General features: G+C 38.7%; 1 protein-coding gene across 1 annotated transcript in view; it reads right to left on the bottom strand.

Moving 5' to 3' along the window:
* The window catches only part of LOC124259897 (DNA polymerase alpha catalytic subunit-like), a 53,568-nt gene that overhangs the window by 5,577 nt on the left and 23,866 nt on the right, over nt 1-24,125 (bottom strand). Inside the window, 11 exon segments of the mRNA XM_046694124.1 lie at nt 771-846; nt 1,664-1,795; nt 2,561-2,693; nt 3,534-3,739; nt 5,511-5,603; nt 6,499-6,531; nt 17,400-17,522; nt 18,515-18,667; nt 20,401-20,525; nt 20,690-20,749; nt 20,752-20,791. Of these exon segments, the coding sequence (XP_046550080.1) occupies nt 771-846; nt 1,664-1,795; nt 2,561-2,693; nt 3,534-3,739; nt 5,511-5,603; nt 6,499-6,531; nt 17,400-17,522; nt 18,515-18,667; nt 20,401-20,525; nt 20,690-20,749; nt 20,752-20,791 (1,174 nt within the window).

Here is a 24,125-nt window from a genome sequence, read left to right as displayed (position 1 = left end):
CTTGTGCAAACATCTTTTCACCAGCGTGATGTTTACATCACCCAGACGTCATTGTTTGCACCATTTATATGTTATTGTGACAACAGGCTGGAACAAGAATCATACCAGAATTGATGCCATAACCAGAAGTTTATAGACACCACAGGATATTGGGGTTCTCTAAGGTAGTGACTTGTATAATAATCTCTCTATATAAGGGCACGTTTAACCGAACGAGTTCACACAAGAATGTCATACTAACTGTAGGCATATGACCACTATCTTCCATGCGGCAAGCCAGCATGGTACCTCTGCCACAGGCACCATCCATTCAATATAATGTACATATTTCTTAACTCTTTTATTTTTGATGAGTCTACACATCTAATTAAGCATCTTTGATAGAATGGTTTAGTTTCACTGAGAAAATATCCTAAAACATGTACCACTATTTCGATTTGCGTAGCGATCCTTTGTTTACATAGGCTGTACGGCTCCACGTGCTGTCATCTAAGCCAACAGAGAGCAAACGATGCAACCAGTTTGATATCTAAATATGTACTGTCATAGACCTTACTGTCGCAGTTGTGGAAGAATATATATGTAACAATGTAAAATATTGTGAAGAGCTCGACGAAAAGCTTGCCTAAGACCAGTCTCTTCTTATTATGAATATGCGCGCTTGTTTACAAACGAGAAAAGTCTGGTCACATGATATGCAAATTAGCCTGTGGCAGTGATGTCATGCTAAGTCATCACTGCGCCGAAGTGTAGCATATGACCTCACTCACCTATTTTGAGATTGTCTCCCTTTGCTAGCTCTTCAGGGTGGTACGCTCGCTGAGATGGAGGCAAGTTTGACCCATCCTGTAATCAATAAAGTCAGACATACAACATGTGTACCAGCATTCCAGGACACATTTAGTCCACAGATGTATCCACAATACAAAACTTGGTGCCACTGGGAGCAAAAGATCACATTTTCTATATCAAATTGAAATATTTTTTTAAGGCCAGACCAATTTTATTTCTTGTTTTATGGATTTTTGTCCTCAGAGAACTTAGAGGCAGGAGGGAATTTATTTTTTTTAAATACCCAGTCAAAGTAATATTAATTCCTATTAAATACTACAAGTATTTTAATTTTGGCAATTTATGAAGGGTACATGAAGCAAAAGAACAATCTAAAAAAAAGAGTGTTTTTTGTAAGTTTACATTTTTGGCCGATAAAAACATTCAGATTTTATTTTTAGCACAGGAAAATTTATTTTTATTTTTATTCTTATTCTTTGAAAAATACAACTGATGGATCCGTAAAACAAGAAATAAAATTGGTCTAGCCTACAGGTCATATAGAGGTCCTCCTATCAGTGAAATGTGCCATTTCGATGAAGTTATAACATTATACATAACAAAAGCATAATGAGTAATGTTACTTCCACCCAATGTGGGACTTCTTTGTGACATTTGTTGCAGACTTTTGGGCCTAATGACAGGAATCTGGAAGCTTTTTTATTCATAGATCTTTTCCCAATCTGGCAATAAATTCACTCAAAAATCCCATCACAATCGGTCTGTATTAATATCACCCTATCAAATTCTAACACAAAACAGTGCTCTAAAAGTGCTTAATCTTGGTCAAATATCTCATTAGTCCGTATTTAGCCAAGTAAAGATGCTCTACCTCACACACGACGTAGGCGATGGTGTCTCCAGCCCGCATGCGCTTGCCTCCCTTGCTGTTGATTCGCAGCGCCACCTGAACGTGAGGCAGACTCTTCTTGTCTGGGTAATCCTCTGGGTTCTTTGTCAGTTGCTAGAACAGGCAATCTCCATTTAATCAACAAGTATTTACAGGGAAAAATACTTCAATCATTTAGCCGTGTTAAATCAATATTACAAAACATCTTGATCTGTGATCTCATTATTGTAATCTAATGGAGTGAGTGAGGGAGATTAGTATCAGCATTACTCCAGCAATATCATGGCGGGGACACCACAAATGGGTATAATCTAATGGAAGCTGTGGCTGAGTGAGCTTGATAGATGACCTTGTGTGCTGGCAATTAAGTGCCTCACTCTGACAGTGTGGGTTCGAATCCCGGATGGAAGACAACCCCCAAAATTACTAGAATCTGTAGTGCAATGAGAAAGTGAGGTGAGGTGGGGTGAAATTGGGTTTAACGTCATGCTTGAGAAGATTTCGCTCATATGACGACGTGCATGCGTGTGTATGTGTATGTGCGGCTGCTTGTACTAGCCCAGACTTAAGCTGGTTTTATAGTGCTAGCCCACTGAGATACCATGCCGCAGTGAAGCATGAATACCCCACTCAGACACATTATACTGACTCCGAGCCCACGAGTCCTTGTTGTACCCATTAATGCCAAGCGTCAGGCAAGTACCATATTTTAACGTTTTTTGGTATGACGCAGTTGGGGATCGCACCTGCGACCTTCCGCTCTCCGGGCAGACGCTCTAACCACTACACCACGGAGGCGGTCCAATGAGAAAGTGTAATCCCAAAAATACTGTTGACTTTTGATATGTAACCATGCTGATAATAGTTCCAGATTCCTACCTTAGTGATGTGGAACAACTCAACAGGGATTTCGTTGTTGGCCACTTTCTCTCCCACCTCGATCAGCTTTGCGTGGATCGTCTCCACAAGCGTCTCTCTTGTCTCTCCGGAGAGAATCTGACTCACAACAAACCTGAAGAGCAAACAAGAATCTTCTGAACGAAAGAAATATGTTCAGTCTTGCCTTCATTCTCATCAGAGATGCCAACCGAATCTAAGGAAAACGGAGTCATGACTGGCTGAAAGCCAGGCCTGAGCAGCAAAGGTGCAAGTTGGGGGTGAGCGCCTAGTCGGCTCTGCCATTTTGTTTCACTTTCATACGGACTATGACATGCATTCGGAAATACTTTGTGAAACTTCATCGTCAATAACACACAATATACACAATCGACACCCAAAGGATCACACGCTAAGCTTCTGAATGCTTGTAGCTTGTACCAGTGTTCACTCATATATATCACCGGTGACTTACAAAATTGTATACTGTAAAAATATATTCAGAATTATTTATCAAAAATCTGAGTTTTTAAAGAGAAATCAGAGAGCAGATTTGTATTCGAAAATCTGAGTAACTCCGCCAAAATTGGAGTGGTTGTCATCTCTGCATCATGTAGATGGTTTTATAGTGTTCTACCAGACAGATATTGTTTTCATTCTTTCGAACCAACTCTAACATGGAAGAAAGTTTAATCATAAATTAATAACTTAGCATAACATTTTGTAAACTATTATAAGCCATGGACCAAAGTCGGATGTTGAGCCTTATAAAACTTAAGTCATTTCTCTTAAGATTACTAACAGTACACGAGTGCCCGCAGAATCCACTAGATTCTGTCCGTACCATTTTCAGTAGATTACAGTCCTAACAAATGGATATTTATATACAGAATATAATGAACATGACTTCATGACTCTGCTTCTTGACCAGCTGTTCGTGCCTCAGACTTATATATACAGTTGGTTATGTTCTTACCTTCCTGCCTCCTTGGACAAGTCACACCAGTCTCGCCGGACGATGTCCAGCCCCTTCAGCTCCTCTGACGTGGTGATCTTGCCGTCCGCTGACCGACTCACGCTCAGCGCTGCATACTTCTTCTTCTTCAGCAACAGCATGGACTTGAAGACTCCATCGATGTCGATCTCCAGAAGTCGGTACAGCTTGTTCACCTCCGACTTCACCTGCACAGTGTAAGTGAGTGAGTGAATGAGAGAGAGGGACAGTGAGCGAGTGAATGAGGTGAGGTGAAATTGGGTTTATCGTCGTGCTTGAGAATATTTCGCTCATATGACGACGTGTTTTGAGATTCGTCACCACTCGCCCCTTTCCGTAAACTCCAAGAAGACACGAGTCGCTATTCGGCTTGTCCCGGAATAACACGAGTTGGTCACGAATGCTGTTTTGATTAAATATACAAAGGACTGTAATGATTAATGCAGATCAAATCCAAACTCAGTTTGCTTGGTTGTTGATTTGAGGTGAGGTGAGGTGAAATTGGGTTTTACGTCATGCTTGAGAAGATTTCGCTCATATGACGACCCGTGCATGCGTGTGTATGTGTATGTGCGGGTGCTTGTACTAGCCCAGACTTAAGCTGGTTTTATAGTGCTAGCCCACTGAGATACCATACCGCAGTGAAGCATGAATACCCCACTCAGACACATACTGACTCCGAGCTGACCAGTCCTTGTTGTACCCATTAATGCCGAGTGCCAGGCAGGGACCAACAAGTACCATATTTTAACGCCTATTGGTATGACGCGGTCGGGGATGAGTGAGTGAGTGAAAAAAAGAGTAAGGAGTAAAATGAATGAGCCTGTTTATCTTAATGCCACTTTGATAAGTAGAAATTTATCTTGCCTTGCTCAAAGACCGACCTTCAGCCCCAAGTTAGCAAAATGTCAGTAAAAATGTCAAAATAGGAATAAGAAAATTTACATCTTCGCGTTTACATTATTATAACTAATGTTAAGTCTTTTTCATGGCTAACATTTTAATGACTGATTACTGGTCCACTAAAGAGGAAGAGAATTTTATTGACTTGAATGTAAAGAAAACTCTTTAAAATTTGAAATTGAAAACATTCATAAAGTGACAGTTTTTAACAACACATTTTCCCCACTGCTGAAACCAATGGTTCTTAGTTCATCACAGAGTGATGTGGAAGAAAGACATTACTCTTACTGCTTTAGTAGTGAGTGAGTTTAGTTTTATGCCGCTTTTAGCAATATTCCATCAATATCACAGCAGCGGACACCAGAAATGGGCTTCACACACTGTATAAAATAATAATAATAAGTCATCTTCTATAGCGCACGTTTCCAAACACCAAGTGATTGCTCGCGGCGCTTAATCAGAATCTGATTCTTATTACCCCGGATAACCCAAGCTGCCTGTTAGGCGCTAGAAGGTTATAGTCACATGACTTTATCCAACCGGGTACCCATTTTCTGCTGGGTGAACAGAGGCAATTTGAACAAACTCACTTGCCTAAGGTGAGACCACATGTATCACATGTGCTTCATTGTGGGGCAGGACTGAAGTCCTAGAAACTCTCAGGAGTCAAGCTGCCAAACACGGTCACCCATCCAAGGATTGTCCGAGCTCGACGTTGCTTAACTTCAACTGATTCGTGACCTGAGCCCTGTGCACAGGACCCATGTTGGGAATCGAACCCGGGTCTTTAGTGTGATGAGCGAACGCTTTAACCACTAGGCTACCCCACCGCCCCTACTGCTTTAGAAGTGTCTGATGAACCAATCTTGATGATTCAAACCAACAAACATAGGATGACAAGGTAAAATCATATTTTTGATATCATCAAGAAGAGCAAAGAAGAACAACACTTCAAAACTACAAATAATTAAACAGCCAGAAATAAGAGAAGCCTAACAGATGTTTCTCCATCCTCTTAACAACACTTCAAGTGTGCCACCTGACACGGAATCTCACCTTGTTCCCCAGCTTGAAAACCTGGTCAAGGTCGGTGCAGTTGGAGTTGATCATGATGGAGTCGGTGTCTCCGTAGATGACGTCCAGGTTCATCTGCAATATTAGAAGTTCATACAGCGTGGTTTGGATTGATGTACTTACATGCTGATGAGACGAAAATAATTTTGCAAGAGTCAGGAGTCCTATACCAGCAATGTTCACAAAGAGGTGATAAGCTTTCCTGCTGAATGCGTGAATATATAGAGAATCTCGCGCAAGTGTCCTTTTTACTTTTATCAACAAGTGTTGATATATTTGATATCAGTTGACACGAGGGTGAGATTCTATTTATCATCAAAAATCACACGTCTTTAGTTTTCAATGAAAAATGTACATCTCTGAACACAGTACTGCCATTAGACTCGCAGTTCAGCGGTGTCATAACATTGTGACGTCATCAAGTTCATGACATCATAGCATTGTCAGGGCATTGTACAAAATCTACTGTCAAAGCGATATCTAATTGGAGATATTGTCTCATCTCACACAAGCAATATCTCCTGTGGAACACAGTTTTGGACGATAAATAATGATGATTATACAGTAAATAAATACTGTTTAATGCTGCATTTAGTAACATTAAAACTTTTTTCATCACAATATTAAATGTACAGATTATTGACGACACAATTTTATATAAAAAAATAATAATCATTAATAATTTCACCCATCCACAACATTTCTGATTATCAATCTTTTCATCCTGCCCTACATTCTACACAATAAACCTCAACTTGACTCAAAGGTTCATTTATAAACAGTGTTTTGAGAGCGACCAGTCAAATTGTAATAGTTATTTTAGCAATTTAGTTTTTTCTGTAAATGTTGCATTTTCCATGTTAAAAACTTTCCAACGATTAACAAGTTTTTATTTACAAAATCGTTCATGCCTACATATCCAACCAAATTCTTACATGTCTGTATGCCAATCAAAATAATAAAGACTTACCGCTTGTACAAGGTCCTTTGTTTTCAATAAAATCTAAAAAGAGAAAGAAATTGGAACCTTTAAGTAAAAGCATGTAAGGTTTAAAACAATTCACAACAGGCATGAAATATTTATATCCCCAACCCTACCATCATGTTGTACTGAGTGAGTGAGTGAGATGAGTTTTATGCCGTTTTTAGCAATATTCCAGTAATATCACAGCAATGGATACCAGAAATGGGATTCACACATTGTGCCCATGTGGGGAATAGAACCCGGGTCTTCTACCTGGTAGCCATATTGAAATTCCATTATTGAAGCCTTGAACAAAATTATCTCCTTCATAAAACACAAAAAATCTCAGCTGAATTCTTCCAGGTATTTCAGATAAAAAGTAAAAAACTGTCAAAAATGTAAAAGGTGTTGTAAGACATCAACAGACAACAACACGAGTTCCTTTTGGACGGTAAGGCGAAAAATAACTCCTTGATAACAAGAAAACAAAAGGTACCAGTTCATGGTGTAATGATATTTGTACAAGTTTAATGAAGAAATAAAGAATAATAAAGCTCTGGAAACAACATCCACATCCTTAATCATTTGAGCTTAATGCTAAAACACAGTGAGCTAAATGATTAAACTCAAACTTCATTTCAAAACTATAATTTATCACACAAAAAAGTTCATTAAAACTTTGTTTCAGTTAATGTTTCTCAGTCATGATAAGTTGTTCCCCAACCAAAGTTACATCCCCAACATACTGTCACGCATACAGACACAATCTCTCGCTCCTCTGTCTTCAGCCAGTCGAAAATCTCAACAAAATGGATTCCGCAAACCAAGTCAAAGATCAACCCTTGGCCTTTATCCAAATTGTATTAACTTCAAAATATCGTGATAAGTCCAACAGCAAAGTCAATGATTTCTACCACAATATCTTCGTGATGACAATCACGTGCGAAATATCTCGGTAATAAAAGCACAACCATGACAATCCAAACTCCCTTTCAAGATCAACCCTCCACAACCCAAGCCTTCCACATCAGGGCCATGTCGTCTTTTCCTATGGGAATACTGTCTAGAATTAGCAATAATTTCTCCACAATACAAATCCCACTTAACCCTTGTCTTTATGAGAGCATCACTTGAAGAAGACGAGGCAATAGTTTGTTGATTCTGGGCTAGTTTCATATTACGAGATTGCCTCCATAAAGGCATTGTTTTAAGCTGAACTTTATGTTGGGAACCTGCTGCTGGCGTTGGTGATCCGTGTTGACGAGCTATCACTTTACAAACAAACAAGAATGAAGACGGACCAGGAAGTGGGACTATTTCGGCTCATGGTGATGGTTTCAAATCTGGACAAACACGGCTATTGGTGAGAGGGGCCGTGTCAAAAACTGTCAAAAACATAAATAATTTGAGGAATTGAACTGAATGAAAATCACTATATGGTCCCTTGATGAAAAAAGAGAGGGAATTCCCAGTGGGTTCACCCATGGAGAAGAGATAGGATAGGATAGAATATATATATAGCGCACATATCAACGCAACTAGTACATGCTCAAGGTGCTGTTTTTTCCCTCAATCATTGGATGTCCGTCTCAACGGCACAACATATCATCAATCTCAACTCCCTGGGGATCATACAGCTCTTGCAGCCACAAGGCGCACCAAGTTATTGCTGCTTTCTCATCCTTATGAGGTACCAAGCCACAGCTGGATAGAATCCCTTCTGGATCAACATATGGAGAAGAGAGGGAAATCCCAATAGGGTTTAGATATGCAGAAGAGAGGGAATCCCAACCTGGTCTCCTTAGAGAAATGCCAACCCTGAATCTAATGAAGTGAGTGAGTGAGTTTAGTTTTACGCCACACTCAGCAATATTCCAGCTATATGGCAGCGGTCTGTAAATAATCGAGTCTGGACCAGACAATCCAGTGATCAACAGCATGAGAATCTAATGAAAGTGGTGTCATGCCTGGCTGGAGGTCAGGCCATAGCACAGAAGCTGCAAGTTGGGGGTAAACACGTGGTCGGCACCGCCATTTTGTTTCACTTACATACAGGCTATGACATACATTTGGAAAAACTTAGTGAAACTTTGTCGTCAATAACACCCAATATACACAATCCATATCCAAAAGATCACACGCTAAGCTTCTGAATGCTTTTACTGGTGTTGACTCGAATGAAATCACCGGTGACTTACGAAATTGAATGCTGTAAAAACATTTTACAGAATTCTTTATGAAAAAAAATGAGTTTTTTAAAGACAAATCGGACAGCAGATTTCGTATTTGAAAATAGGAGTAACTCCTCCCAAATCGGTTGTGGTTGGCATCTCTGCACTTCTAGGCGAGGGATGGAATCCCCTCTGAATAAATCCCAAGCCTCAGAATGAAGAGGGGCGGCGGGGTAGCCTAGTGGTTAAATCGTTCACTCGTCACGCCGTAGGCCCGGGTTATATTCCCCACATGGGTACAATGTGTGAAGCCCATTTCTGGTGTCCCCTGACGTGATGTTGCTGAAATAATGCTAAAAGCAGCATAAAACCATATTCACTCACTCACTTAAAATGAAGAAAAACCTGTAGTCTATCTGGTATGATGTGCCCTAGAATACTGAACTTTGTTTCAATCATTGAATGCAATAAATGTCATGTCAATGAAATAATATTTCTTTTCCAGTCACCAGTTTTATCAACATTGTACAGGCTTGAATTTCAGTCACAAATTGGTGCTTATTAAAATCAGACCTTTGTGCTTCGACATTGACCTCGCAAGGCAAAATAAAACTTCAATGACTTCTCGAGACACGCCTCCGAACATAAACTCTTTTTTTCATAACTTCACTGCAACACACCTGTTCTGAATGCATCAAGCAATTTATCATTGACAATGTTGATTGTATTGCACACAACGCCCTAATAATGTATTTTGGGGTGTCAACACCATACCATAGTCGCTGGTTCCCTTAGGTAAATATAAAAAACCAGCATTGATTCCGGCTTCCAGTTCACAGACTAACATGGCGCGATACGACTGAAAAAACATCAACCCAAGCTCTATGCTTAAAAAGAGGATACAGCTTTAATCAAAGCCAGTACTTTTGAGATGCTCCCCGGACCACACACCCCTCCCAATCTCCCCTTCCATTACTGTCCAGCCATGTTGGTTTAGGTAATTGAGATTACGCAGATGAAGAATGTAAACACGAAGTTTGCTGTTCCTGCCGATGGCTGCAAACCTTATGAGAAAATAGACTGTAATTTCTGTCTGTATAGACAAGACCAGCAAAACTAATTCCTAGTTTGCTTTGTAAATTTAGTTAAATATTTCAATGTTAAGTGACAAACCCGTGTTAAATAGAATTTGAGGACTTTTCTCCAACACCTGTCTCCCTTCCATTAATACTCCTGTGTGATGCTACTGAAGATTGCATCTAACACTTAGCGTCAGTATGCAGAAACCAGGGTTACGAGGGAATTATGAATCTTTCAGAAAGCCGTTTTTAAGTCTGCTATTTAGTGTGAGGGTTTATGCTGCTCAAAGTATAATTCAGGGCTCGAAAAATTCAAAAATCTCTACTCACTATGCAGGGCGATATGTATGAACTTTCCACTCGTCCTTCTAAAATTGTACTTGCCCTATAGATCATGCAACACAATGAATGTAAATTTAAATTATTTTTTTTCAAAATCTTTGCTTGGAATATACATACAATAAACATTACTTACATTGTTTTCTGTATAAAATCTTTGTTTAATCAAATTTTCAGTTAAGTAAAAGTGGTAAAATATATCAAATATTTTATCTAACCTGGAAATTACCTATGTATACAGGGTGGAAAATCAACCCATTGCCCGGCGTCCGTGGGGTCCACTGTTTTTTTCTTTTCGGGCAAGCAATATTTGTTTATCACACTGTACCGGTGTTGTACAGCCCAGACTTTCCAATGTTAATTATGTTGCTTATTTAGATAATATCAACAAGAAAGCGGAATACCCCAGCTCACAAAAATTATCAGGGCAAGTGATTTTCCATGTTACACTGTACTGGAGTACACTAGCAATTTTAAAGTTATTTCCACCCCTGATACAATAATAAAAACAAATCATCATCCAAAAGAAAAGTTGACAACGATAAACAATCAGTAATAACCAGCAGGAAATTCCCTATTAGGCCAAAAAAACAAAATGTTGTGGTTCTGATTACACCTCTTTAAAATTTAGGGTAGGTAGGTCGGAATTCCAGTAGTCTTCTCTCTATACACCTTTTGTATTATAACATTTCCCGTGTTATCTTTCAGTCTTTCTCTGTCTCTGTTTCTTATAATTGCTTGTGATGTAATTAGTTATTGTAAATATTCTTAGAGAGGGGTTTAATAAGTTGCAAGAACTTGTCCCCGATCCTTTTCACATTGTGAATATAATATGTTTCAACTAAACTAGGTCGGAATTTCTTTTGTTTTTACACACTTTTTTTAGGAGTAAAGTACAAACTAATAACACATATATTAATGTGTAATTGTTTATTCAATCAAGATTGCAGCCATCATATTGACTTTCTCTATCAGAATGACCGATGTCTGTTGGTGCCGGGAAAAAGACAATGGGGTCTGAAAGCATAATTTATTCACCCTTCTAAAAAAAAATAGGGTCGGCACGAGAATTCAAGGGTCGGTCAGGTAATTGGAACAACATTTTTTTTAGGCCTTATAAAGCTTATTCTGATTCGACAGCAGTAACATTCATGCTGTGATGATTTTTTTCATTGGTCAGTTTATTAATAGCATCCAATCACAATATTCGAAGCATTTAGATTACAAAACCACGCTGCATGATATCTGTTAAAAAAGGATACCAAACACACATGAAGACTTAAACTTTGTGGTTAGTTTTCAGGGAATTCACAAATACTGCTAATCGGGAATGACGATGTTAAAACTTAAACTGATTGTTTTGAAAAATAGTTGGGTCAGAAAACGTACTTGTACTCTAGAGACGAGCAAATTATGTTTTTCACTTGCCCCAAGCAAAGTTTACTCATCAATACAAGCGGATGAGTGGAATTTCCGAGCCCTGCAATTTGGCACTCACAGAAAGTGTGAGTTAGTCGATGTTAAAGGCAAAAGAAAACGAAAATATTAGGGTGGCCATGTTTGATATCATTATGCAGTAGTGAAGTGAAATTACAGTGGTTTCAAGGTTCCTGAGACTTCCTCCTGTATGACTATAGAGTTTTTCTTTATTTCCGGTACTGGCCACAGGCCTGTAGTACATTACATTTACAAAACAATATTTACACGCACATGCTATACACATAAAGAAGAGAAAGTAATCAAGGGTAGGTACATTGTGTTCTGAGTAGGTTACATCTAAACAACATGGCATAGCAAGCAAACATTGACAAGTTTTGAAGTATTGTATGGTTTTTGCTATTTAAACGATGCTGAGAATGTAAAAGGTTTGGATGGACAAAATACTAATTCTTAACATACAACTTTCTCAGGGACAACAGTGCAACTTAAATGAAAATGATATTCATGTTCTATTTGGTTGAAATCAAGTTTGCAAATTCTATTTTCTTTTTTGGCAGTTTTAAATTTAAAACTATAATGAAACCAAAACATGTTAACTATTAACATGACAATAATAACAATTTGTTGCTTAACACCGCACAGTCAAGTATTACACTCAGCAATATTCTAGCTATATGATGTCAGTCTGTAAATAATCAAGTCTGGACCAGACAATCCTGTGACTGACATCATGAGCACCGATCTATACTACTGGAAAATGATCACATGCATAAACAAAGTCACAAGCCTGACGACCTGATCACATTGTGCCCATGTGGATAGCTGCCTATTAAGATGAGACCCCACCACCCCACATGTATGAGTTGCTGAAGACCAATTCTAATGTGGATCCTGACTTTTGATGGTTATGACAAAGACTCTTTCACTTCTATAATTCATAAGCATTCTTTGACTTTCATTGTTTAATTTCAAACACTTTTCAAGTTACTTATATTTCAGTTCAAAATCTAGTCAAAATGTAAAAGATTTGACTAAAATTGTAATGGGGTACGCTTCTAGCCTCAGTGTAATGAGTAGGGTTGCAACGTATCTACTATGATGCGAGTGTGATACACGAATACAAATATTGGGTAATGACTGGGGGTGACTATTGAGGGAGAAACAACTACTGCGATAGCGATAGTCTATTGTGATCAACTACTGCAATAGTTTTTTTCTCCTTGAATTGTCTCCTTTGAAGTCATTTCCCAAATAAATGTATGGTTTATATGAAATGAAAACAAGCTGAAGTGGTTTCAGTCTCTTTTAATAACTGACAAGAAGCTTGAAACCCAGATCAAGTTTGTTTATGAGGTAACATGGGCAGATAACTCTAAATCAAAGTGAACAAATCTGGTACTTCCTGTATTTTGCGCTGCGCAGTTATCAACGGAAGTCAAACACTAAATTATCGACAGTCATACATACTACTGATAGTTTTTCGTTTCTGCCATCGATTAATTGCTATCGGAGACTCAACAATTGCAATCCATTAATAGTCTGATGCATCATTACAGCCCTAGTAATGACTAGGGCTGCACAATATAACCGGTTTACCGGTATTTACAGGTTCAGACATGAAAACGATACGTATTGCGATACGCTGATAGAAAACCGGTATTTTGACTTGTATTCGGAAAACTTCATAACACTCGGAAACCTTGATGATTGTGGCAATTGTGGTAATGGTGGTGAGAATGATCGTGGTGAAAATTACATTTAAATATTATCTATATTCTTATTTTGTCATGATTAAAAGTTTTTATTAAAGCTTAATAAAGCATAGTGATTTTGTTGTGGTTTTGCTTTATAAATAAAGCTTTAACTAGATCATTAGTAGTTTATTGTTAAAAACCCTTCTTGCAATATATGGCAATACATATCGCAATATAACCTTTCGCATCACAATATATATCAATATAAAAATTCTCTGCAATACCCACCCCTAGTAATGACTTAAAAAAAAAGTCGGCCACAGAAGTATTATATATATTTCAGAGAACAATGACGATATGTTGACAGTCTGAATATGTCCTAACAATGACAATGACAACATCACTGTCAAATTGGATATACCCGGCCGTGAGAGAGCTGACTATTATCTTGCCTGGCTTGGATATATTGCATCTTGAAGATCTCACTTTCATAATTAACACCCAAATTGTAGTAAAAATACTCCTTTACACCAAAAATAATGAAAATCTGATTCTAATGATCGCCAATTATGAATTGAAAGTTACTGTTCGATTTATTGAATATGTGAGTGAATTATAACAGCTCTAGTAATGAGCACAGATATTTATTTAACCCCTGACCAACCCTGAAGTGTTTTACTACCAAGTACTTGCAATATTTATAAAATTATTTGGTAAAACTGATTTAGTCGTGATCAAGATGAAATCAATATCAGTTAAAAAAGATCTTATCCGATTTGATACATATTTGCATCAAGAGAAACCATCCATGGATGATAAACCCTAGACACATTTTACTGCCCAATCAAAATAAAGGATACATGTTTATTTTTTAAACATAAATAAGAGATGTTGCTCCTAACGATTTGACTTTTTTGACTTTAAAAAAATACAGCACTGCAAAGGTCTTTCACATGGTTTGTTTCAATCGAAACTTTGTTACTGACTGAATATAATCAGACATGTTAGGCAACAAAAAAAATATATGTCCGTTTCTGGTAAACCGACCCTAAATCTTTTTTTAACCACGTCAAAATCATGACTGGAGTGCATTTTAACTCATCATTTTCATCCAAATCAAGTAAGATATTTTCATGTTTTTCAGTGTATGTAGGGCTAAAATGGATTGCATTGAATTGGCACAATGGGCTCTCACTGACAAAACCTGCAAATAAATAACATAAATAATGATTTGATACAGAAATCTATCAAAGTTTCATCACAAGATATTGTCACAACATGATATGGTATCCTTCTAGACATTCTCAGGTGCCCACATGGTGCTTCTAAAAAAAAAAAAAAAAAAAAAAAAAAAAAAAAAAAAAAAAAGTAAAAAAAAAGAAAAAGAGATAAACCCAACCCACCTACCCTATTTTTAAAAAGCATGTAATAGGAAACAGACATATATATTTTTTTTGGCCTTAAGTTCAAATTTTAACTGTATTTCTTACATAAAGTTAAAAAATACCCGTCACTGATCAAAATCTTGAATACTGTAACTTAAATAGTGTCAAAGAATCAAACATAATAATAATCACCATCCGATTGTAAAGCCGTAACTCAATCTGTGCAAGATGTTGTAGGCTTCCGTAGATGTTGTTACCAGCCAAGCTTACTAGTCCAAATAGAATTACTCTACATTTGGGCTAACATCACAAACGGACTAGTCCCCCTGTAATGTATTCTTACATTATTATTATTATAACCCTCATCACTGGAACAGGATGACCTTGGTTTTCATTCTCACCCCTCATACAACCCTAAGGAGCCAGTGGTTGAACAGACAAATTACTATGTCTTCCTACCAGGTACCCATTAACTGATGGTTGAACAGACACATTACTATGTCTTACTACCAGGTACCCATTAACTGATGGTTGAACCAACACACTGCCATCTCATCCTACAACGTAATAAACCATTAAGTGCTGGTTAAACAGACACATTACCATCTCATCCTACCAGGTACCCATTAACTGATGGTTGAACAGACACATTACCATCTCATCCTGCCAGTTACCTATTAACTGCTGGATGAACAGACACATAACAATCTCATCCTACCTGGTACCCATTAACTGCTGGTACCTTCATCACTAGAACAGGATGACCAGAGTTTTCATTCTCACCCCTCATACAACCCTACCTGTCTGTAAGGCACCAGTGGTTGAACAGACACATTACTATGTTTTCCTTCCAGGTAACCATTAACTGATGGTTGAACCGACACATTACCATCTCATCCTACAAGGTAAGCAACCATTAACTGATGGTTGAACCGACACATTACCATCTCATCCTACCAGGTACCCATTAACTGATGGTTGAACAGACACATTACCATCTCATCCTGCCAGTTACCCATTAACTGATGGTTGAACAGACACATAACCATCCCATCCTACCTGGTACCCATTAACTGCTGGTTGAACAGACAGATTTTTCAAACATATTACATGTGCCTTGTATGGGGTGGGAGAAAAGCCCTAGAAACACCTTGGCCCTAAGCTGCTTAACACAGTAATCAGACAGAACACCAGCATACTCCAACACAACCATGACCAGTGAAACAGTCATATCCTGTCTCAGGAACAGGTAACATGAATACCCCACTTAGACACATTACATGGGCTCCGAGCCGACCAGAGCTTGTTGTACCCATAAATGCTGAGCGCCAAGCAGGGACCAACAAGTACCATATTTTAACGTCTTTTGGTATGACGAGGCCAGCGATCGAGCCCCCGACCTTCTGCTCTCCGGGCGGAAGTGCAACTTTGTATCTGCTTTTGGCAAATCAGACTGGCTCGCCAGACAGCAGATGGCTTCATTTGGAAATATTCGTCTACATCAATACGGCAACTGACAGGTGGCGCCACTGTCACAAACTTCAGGTGATTAACTGTTCTCATCCTCATATGATTCACTGTTTCTCGAAAAAATTGATTCTACTTAAAAGTTTAAGAACAAACGATTCTTTCCTATAACAATAGTTAATTTGTCAATGTAGGCCAGAGTACATAGTTATACATAGGAAGTGTTCTTCAATTCAGGTCAGAAAATATGGTATCACAATAGCACTGACTAGAGGAAGTGGGGGGATGAAAATTGATGAAAAATACGAAGAAAGTGATAAATGAAGAGAGGTCGTCAATCCCTGATTGTTTCTAATACACTATGGCAGACTGATTGGTCTGGTGGTGTCTGGGTGCTGGCTGGGTAAGATGGTGTTAGGTCTGTAGGTTTTAGGGTCTTCGTGTATGAGTCAAGAAGTGTTAGGGTCTGGTGGTGTCTGGGTGCTGGCTGGGTAAGATGGTGTTAGGTCTGTAGGTTTTAGGGTCTTCGTGTATGAGTCAAGAAGTGCTAGGGTCTGGTGATGTCTGGGTGCTGGCTGGGTAAGATGGTGTTAGGTCTGTAGGTTTTAGGGTCTTGGGTGTCTGAGTCAAGTGGTGTTCAGATATGGTGGTGTCAGGGTCTTAGGTGTCCAAGTCTAGTGGTGTCAGGGTGTCCAAATCAACAGGTGTTCAAGTCTTGTGGTATCAGGGTGCTGGGTGTCTGAGTCAAGAGGTGTTCGAGTCTGGTGGTGTCAGGGTACTGGCTAGGTAAGATGGTGTTGGGTCTGGAGGTGTTCAGGTCTTGGGTATCCGAGTCAAGAGGTGTTCAGGCCTAATGGTATCAGGGTGCTGGGTGTCTGAGTCAAGAGGTGTTCTAGTCTAGTGGTGTCAGGGTCTTGGGTGTCCGAGTCTGGTGGTGTCAGGGTACTGGCTAGGTAAGATGGTGTTGGGTCTGGAGGTGTTCAGGTCTTGGGTGTCCGAGTCAAGAGGTGTTCAGGCCTAATGGTATCAGGGTGCTGGGTGTCTGAGTCAAGAGGTGTTCTAGTCTGGTGGTGTCAGGGTCTTGGGTGTCCGAGTCTGGTGGTGTCAGGGTGTCTCAGTCAAGAGGTGTCAAGGTCTGCTGGTGTCAAGGTTAAGTGGCAAGGTGTGGTGTCCTGGCATCGGCATGTGATGGGGTCAGGATGTTTAGGTGGCTTACACAAACAGAATCCACCATTGATCCTTTACTCTGAGACAAGTGAAAATCTAGGAAACTTGAATTCTCCCAAATGACGAACAAAGAATTCCTGAGAAAGAAAACATTCACAGACTCACCTCTCTGCCCTTGCCTGTGATGAGAGCCGCCAGAGGTTTGGCGTAGAACCGTGAAAATGTGAAGCCCAGACACCCGTACATACTGTTGGCTGTAAGCTTGAGGGCCTTCTGACGGATGTCGTACTGAAACATAACAAAACTCATTAGTCAGTAGCTCTTCAAACCAGGTACCACACAATTTGTTATGACAGAAATCGAAAAGTCCGAAACCCAACACTACAAGCTTGAGTGATGTGAACCCTGCACAAACTTTTAACGCCCAATATAAACGCATAAACCGAGACTTTAAAATCCTCGAGACTGACTGTCTGACTAGAACGAAGACACTACCTCCTATGGAGTTGTCACATGGAGAGGTACAGATGTGGTAGAGATCTGATATTAATGCAATTGATTTAAGAGAGATTTGGCCAGATTCAAACTATTGGTTTGAGAACCCAAGCAAAAACATAAATGTGAGTGCCAGAGAAATACCACAATTTGAAGACAGGTTTAAGTAACGTAAGGTGAATATAAACCCTCCTGTGCCCATAGGCAGCTTGTGTTGTATACTCCCAAAGGAGTTGAGAATGATACTTTGAATGCACAGAGATCTACTGGTCTGGAAGAAATGAACCTTATTTGAGCAGATAGTAATTCCTGGATAAGTGTGGTATACACTAGGGATGTCACGATACATAAGTTTCATGAATCGATACGTATCACGATACCCATGTCATGATTCGATATGTATCATGATAATTATTTTCGTGGCTTTATTGCGTAAATTTAGTTGCATTTTACACATTAATATTCCATATTTTATAATTGTCCATGAAAAGAGCAACATTTTTTATTCTCAGAGATTAATCAGTTCTAATTTCCCATCTTTGTGCATGAAAAATAATCATTTATAGCTCTCATAACATAAAAAAAACATGATACAATTGCAAAATGTACACGATACATAAACATATTTAAACAGATACTTTCAAAACTAAATATCGATACAGTTTTGAATGTATCGATAATTGTATCGTCTTAGAAAAAGTATCGATGTATCGTAGCATCCCTAGTATATACCTATGTAGAACCTATCTCACTGACTGACTGGGGTATATTTAGTAGGTACCGACCTGCATGTACTGTTCGGGAGCAAGATCAGGCGTCTTCATCAGCTGCTTCACCTGACGTCTGCTCTCCACCAACTTCCGGATCTCTGTTGGCAGGATGCCAGGTTCAAGGTCAGGGTCAGGGAGGTCAGGCAGCGCCTCTTCCTCGTCTTCCTCCTGCCAGCAACAACAGAGTGTCAATATTGATATGTTGCAGACATCTACTTACAGGAATAAGTCAACATTCATTAAAAACATTCACAGCTAAAAAACAAGGAAAACAAGAACGATATAAAGAATCTAATGAAAGTTTTCGCCATGTGCTCCAGAAACGAAAATCACGCCTCCCTTTTGAGACTAAGTCTTACTCATTTCCATGGAAGCCGATAAAAATAAAAATGACAAGAAGACAAAGTCAGCAATGCCAAAATACTCTTAATGAATATGTCTACAAGTTACTATGTCAAATGTTTTGGCGTGTATATAACTAAGTGGAAGGAGAGTACTGTAAGGTTTCAAAGTTCTGTTCCAGAAAGGAGCACTACCACCAAATTCAGTCGAAGCAAAAATTGTTCCCATGGAAACGCCAAACATTTTTTATTCAGAAATCCAAAACTACCAAAATGCACCAGTTCACCACTAGAGCTACCTATGTATGAAATTTGGTGATGTAACAGTTAAAAGTTCTGCTCCGGAAAAGAGTACTACCACCAATTTCAGTCTAAGTCAAACTTGTTGCCATGGAAACACCCAAAAATATTTTATTCAGGTATCCAAAACTACCAAAAGGCACCAGTAAACCACCAGATCTATCTATGTGCCAAGTTTGGTGAAGAAATAGTGAATGGTTTTAGAGTTGTGCTCTGGAAAAGACAAATGTGCACGGGTCCATTTTAATACCGCCCGCAAAACGCGTTGTGGGGGATAACAACAAGAGTCATCAGAAAATGACATCCCCTCCCCCCCCATATCTGAAAGAACAAAGTTACTTAAAGTCCAGCTTGATTTTTTGAGACTTAGTCCAAATCGTTTCAATGCAAATCCTGAAAAATGCCCAAAATCTGTAAATAACAAAAGGCACCACTTCTAGATCTGTCTCGTATATCTGCCAGGTTCTGTTGAAAGAAATTGAATGGTTTTGGAGTTGTGCTCCGGAAATGAAGCCCACCCCTCCCTTTGAGACTAAGTCCGAATTGTTTCGGAAATAAAAATGCCAAAATCTGTTAATAGCAAAAGGCACCACCTCAAGATCTGCCTCACATATCTGTCAAGTTTTGCTGAAAGATAGTAAGAAGTTTTCGAGTTGTGCTGCGGAAACGAAACCCACACCTCCCTTTTGAGACTAAGTCCAAAACGTTTCCATGGAAACCAAGAAAAATAAAAATGACAAAAATCTGCAAATAGCAAAAGGCACCACTGTAGGTTCTGTGGGTTATATCTGCTAAGTTCTGTTGAAAGATATTGAAAAGGTTTCGAGTTGTGCTCCGTAAACGAAGGCCACCCCTCCCTTTTGAGACTAAGTCCGAACAGTTTCCATGGAAACCGGGAAAAATAAAAGTGTCAAAAATCTGCAAATAGCAAAAGGCACCACTGTGGGATCTACCTAACACATCTGCCAAGTTTTGCTGAAAAATATCTAACGGTTTTTGAGTCATGCTCCGGAAACAAAATGATCACGGACAGACGGACAAGGCGTCGACTATATCCCCCTGCATTACATGCTGGGGGGATAAAAACATTCTCCGCACTTATTAGAGACCCGGCACTTATTAGAGGCTGTACGCTTATTTCTTATACTGCTGCTTTACTCTTGGTGCTTATTAGAAGCCTGGCGGAAATACCGTTTTTGCCAAAACAGCCATAACTCTGAGGGCAAGTAAATCTGCAGGACGCTGCCTGTGTATTCTGACCGTGTGTTCCTTCTTGACGCCAGGCATCGTCCGGCTGATGGTGGTGAAGCAGATGTTGTACTCCTGGATGATGGATGGGTACAGACTGTTGAAGTCCAGCAGCAAGATAAACTTGTCGTAGAACCCTGAATATCAACGTAACCACAAACATGTTCATTTTATACTTAAGGACTCAAATAAATTAAAATAAATTAAAATAAATAAATGTCTAGACCAGTATGGTTTTATGCCACTTTAAGCGTTATTCCTGCAATATCATGACGGGGACACCAGGAAAGCGCAGAGTTACCTTTCTTGGGTTCCAGCACCAGGCCACCAGCGTATGCCGGTTTCCGACGCCCTTCCGAGACTTGGAGGAGTTGTCTCCCTCTTCATCATCATCCATCGCAGTCTGGACAGACAAAACATAACCTTGAACTTTAATTTACACTTCACAAGGATCGACAAATGCTCCGGCTAACGAGACAAATGCCAGTGACAATTGGTCCAGGGAATGCTCTCAGTCACTTATATGTCTGGATTCTTCTTTTAACTTTTTAATCGTTACATATTCTTGTGAGGAATGAGGCATTTCCAGTTCATATTTTACATTCTACATCTAAACTATTTTACATTTCTACCATGAATCAAGAAAATACTAGATTCTGATTGGTTGTTCAGAAAAATCAGACGGCATCAATTGTGGATTGACGCTCATCTGATTGTAAGGCCGCTTCACGGCGCATTGACAAATCTTATTGTGAGAACTACTTCCGTTTGACCACAATGATGGCGGATCATAACAACAACTCCATGGATTTTGACGCTGACTTTCGAATTTTCCACACAGGCAATTGGAAATTTTTGGATTAAAAATGCGGTTGATTTCATTGCGCTTCACTGCGGACGTATAGAACACTGCCGCACTACTTCAGCTTGACCACCAACATGACTAATATCAACACAACAGACGTGATGGAAATGCTGACAAAACATTTATTTAAACTCTCGAAAAATACAGTTATATGATTTCCAACAATTATGAGGGAACTTCACTATCATATTACCTTCTATTATAAAAATATTCAAACTCAATTACAATACACAGCCCCAAACATAAACAAAACAATATCTAACATATAAATCAGAAAGCCTTGTAAACATACATCCCTATTTATACAAAATATGCAGCAAAACATTAGTAAACATTTACCTACCTGGTAAATGGTATATTTAATTCCGTTTAGAATGGGAAATTTGCAAGATAGATCTAACGGTGTGGCGAAACACCACATTTATGCCACTCATAGCCATACTCCATCATATCCCGTTGCATCGTTCACAAAATAATTCTGCTCTCTGCCAGTTTCCCCGCAAGGTTGTCACTGTTATGTTCATCTACTTTGAAAAACGCTTGGACACAGCCCAGTCCCAAACGATGAAAACAAAGTTCCAAGGAATCACAAGTTAGTCGCATGTACGTCGCATGTCGGGGTGGAGGCAGTACATGAAATCATGATCGGCCGGTCATAACAATCAACAGTCTTTGATAAGTTACAGGTCGTAGGTTGATCAGGAAAGGATCTATTCTTCGATTCTGCAGGGTTCAGATTCAACAGTCAGTCAAGTATTGTCCACTGTCACTTCAAATTTCAACCTTTCGCAAAATGTAAACAACACTGGCTCGTCCGCCATTTCAAACTGTTGCGTAACTGTCTACTTCAAAAGAAAATAAGTAGGTCAGACGATTTCATTATAGTGTGGCCAGGGGGTACAGTTTCAACGCACACAAAACAATAGGCTGGTTTTAGTCGCGGTGGAGTATATTTCATTTTTAAACTTAGATGAAAATTTTTGCAATCACAGAAAGTTTGACTGGAATCATTCAAACAACTGAAATTCGATAACATAGAGTTAGTAACTTCCTCAGATATGTCTTCAAACAGAAATAACCATCATTTCTGCAGAACATATTTTGAATAAGGGCATTAATGATAAAAAAATGGTCCACACCCATTATAAGATTGTTGTTTTTATGCCTCCGCCATATATGGCTGGGGGCATATAGGGTTACCGTCCGTCCCGTCCGAAACAGGGAATGTACTCTATATGGCTGGGGGCATATAGGGTTAGATCGTCGATGAACTTATACAGGGGCTGTACTCTATCCACTTCTCCACAAAAGCGGCTCTGGGAATTCAATGAACTTATGCTTGGGACTCATATGTTTGTTCTTGTATTTTATTGGTTTTTTTATGTAAGTTTAGAGATATTTGAACTTAGGTACATTTTGCTGAATTTCTCTATAATGATAGTGTAATAGGGGATGAAGTCTATCCACTTCTCCACAAAAACTGCTCAACAGAATTGAATGAACTTCTACATGTCTTTCGTAGGGACTCTAAAGGTGTGCATTTCATAATTTTTAATGCAATTTCTTAATTTTGTCACTTTTACAGATGTTTGAATTTTGTTCTATTCAGCCTGTTCGTTCCATCCAACAGGGGGGTGTACGTTATCCACTTCTCCTCAAAAACTACTTTATGGAATTCATTTAGATTACACATGTGCTTTATAGGGACTCTAAAGGCGTCTCATATTTTGATTTTGTATTTTATTTATTTTTCCAATTTTAATGCCATTTGAACTTACATAAATTTTGTTGAATTTTTCTCTGAATATATTGTTATTTGAAGTCTATCCACTTCTCCACAAAAGCTGCTCAACAGAATTAATGAGCTTCTACGTGTGTTTCATTGGGACTCTAAAGGTGTGCATCTCATACCTTGTTCATCCAATTTCTTAATTTTGTCACTTCTACAGATGTTTGAACTTAGTTGAATTTGGTTCTATTCATCCTGTTCATTCCATACAACAGGGGGTGTACTTTATCCACTTCTCCTCAAAAACCACTGCACAAACTCATTTAGCTGACATATGACTTTTATAGCGACTCTAAAGGTGTGCATTTCATATTTTGTTTTTGTATTTTTATAGTTTTTTTTGTATGTTTAGAGACATTTGAACTTAGATAAATTTTGTTGAATTTCTCTCTGATGATAGTGAAATAGGGGATTAAGTCTATCCACTTCTCCACAAAAACTGCTCAACAGAATTGATTAAGCTTATATGTGTGTTTCATTGGGACTCAAAAGGTGTGCATCTCATAGTTGCATAGATGTTTATTGAACTTGTTCGTGAATTTTGTTCTATTATTGATCTTTATATGTCTTATGAATGTCAGCGGGGGCATCCATGTCCCTGGACACAATTTTTTCTTGTTTGATTGTCAGTTCATAACAGAATTGGAGGGGTTTGGCTTGCATTACTGTGCTGTGCTACTGCTCATATTTTTCTAAGGCCAGACCAATTTTATTTCTTGTTTTACGGATCCACCGGTCGTTTTTTTTCAAGAATAAGAAAATAATAATAATTAATTTTCCCCGCCCAAAAAATAAAATCCTAATGTTTTATTGGCCAAAAATGTTAACTTACAAAAAATATATTTTGTTATCATTTTTTGCCCCATATACACTTCATAAATTGCCAAAAGTATAACACTTTTAGTATTTAAAAGGAATGTTACTTTGACTGGTGATTTTTATTTTAATTTTTTTTCCCTCCTGCCTTTAGGTTTTCTGAGGACATAAAATCTGTAAAACAAGAAATGAAATTGGTCTGGTCTCAGCATTAAATTCATTACCTTTTGCTTTTACAGAGTATTAAATGTAGAAACCTGTCTTCAT

Source organism: Haliotis rubra, unplaced genomic scaffold, assembly GCF_003918875.1.
Source record: "Haliotis rubra isolate DU_JTF1 unplaced genomic scaffold, ASM391887v1 Scf740, whole genome shotgun sequence".
NCBI lineage: Eukaryota > Metazoa > Mollusca > Gastropoda > Lepetellida > Haliotidae > Haliotis > Haliotis rubra.
Note: the sequence above shows the minus strand (reverse complement) of the source record. Positions and strands in the feature narration are given on the sequence as shown.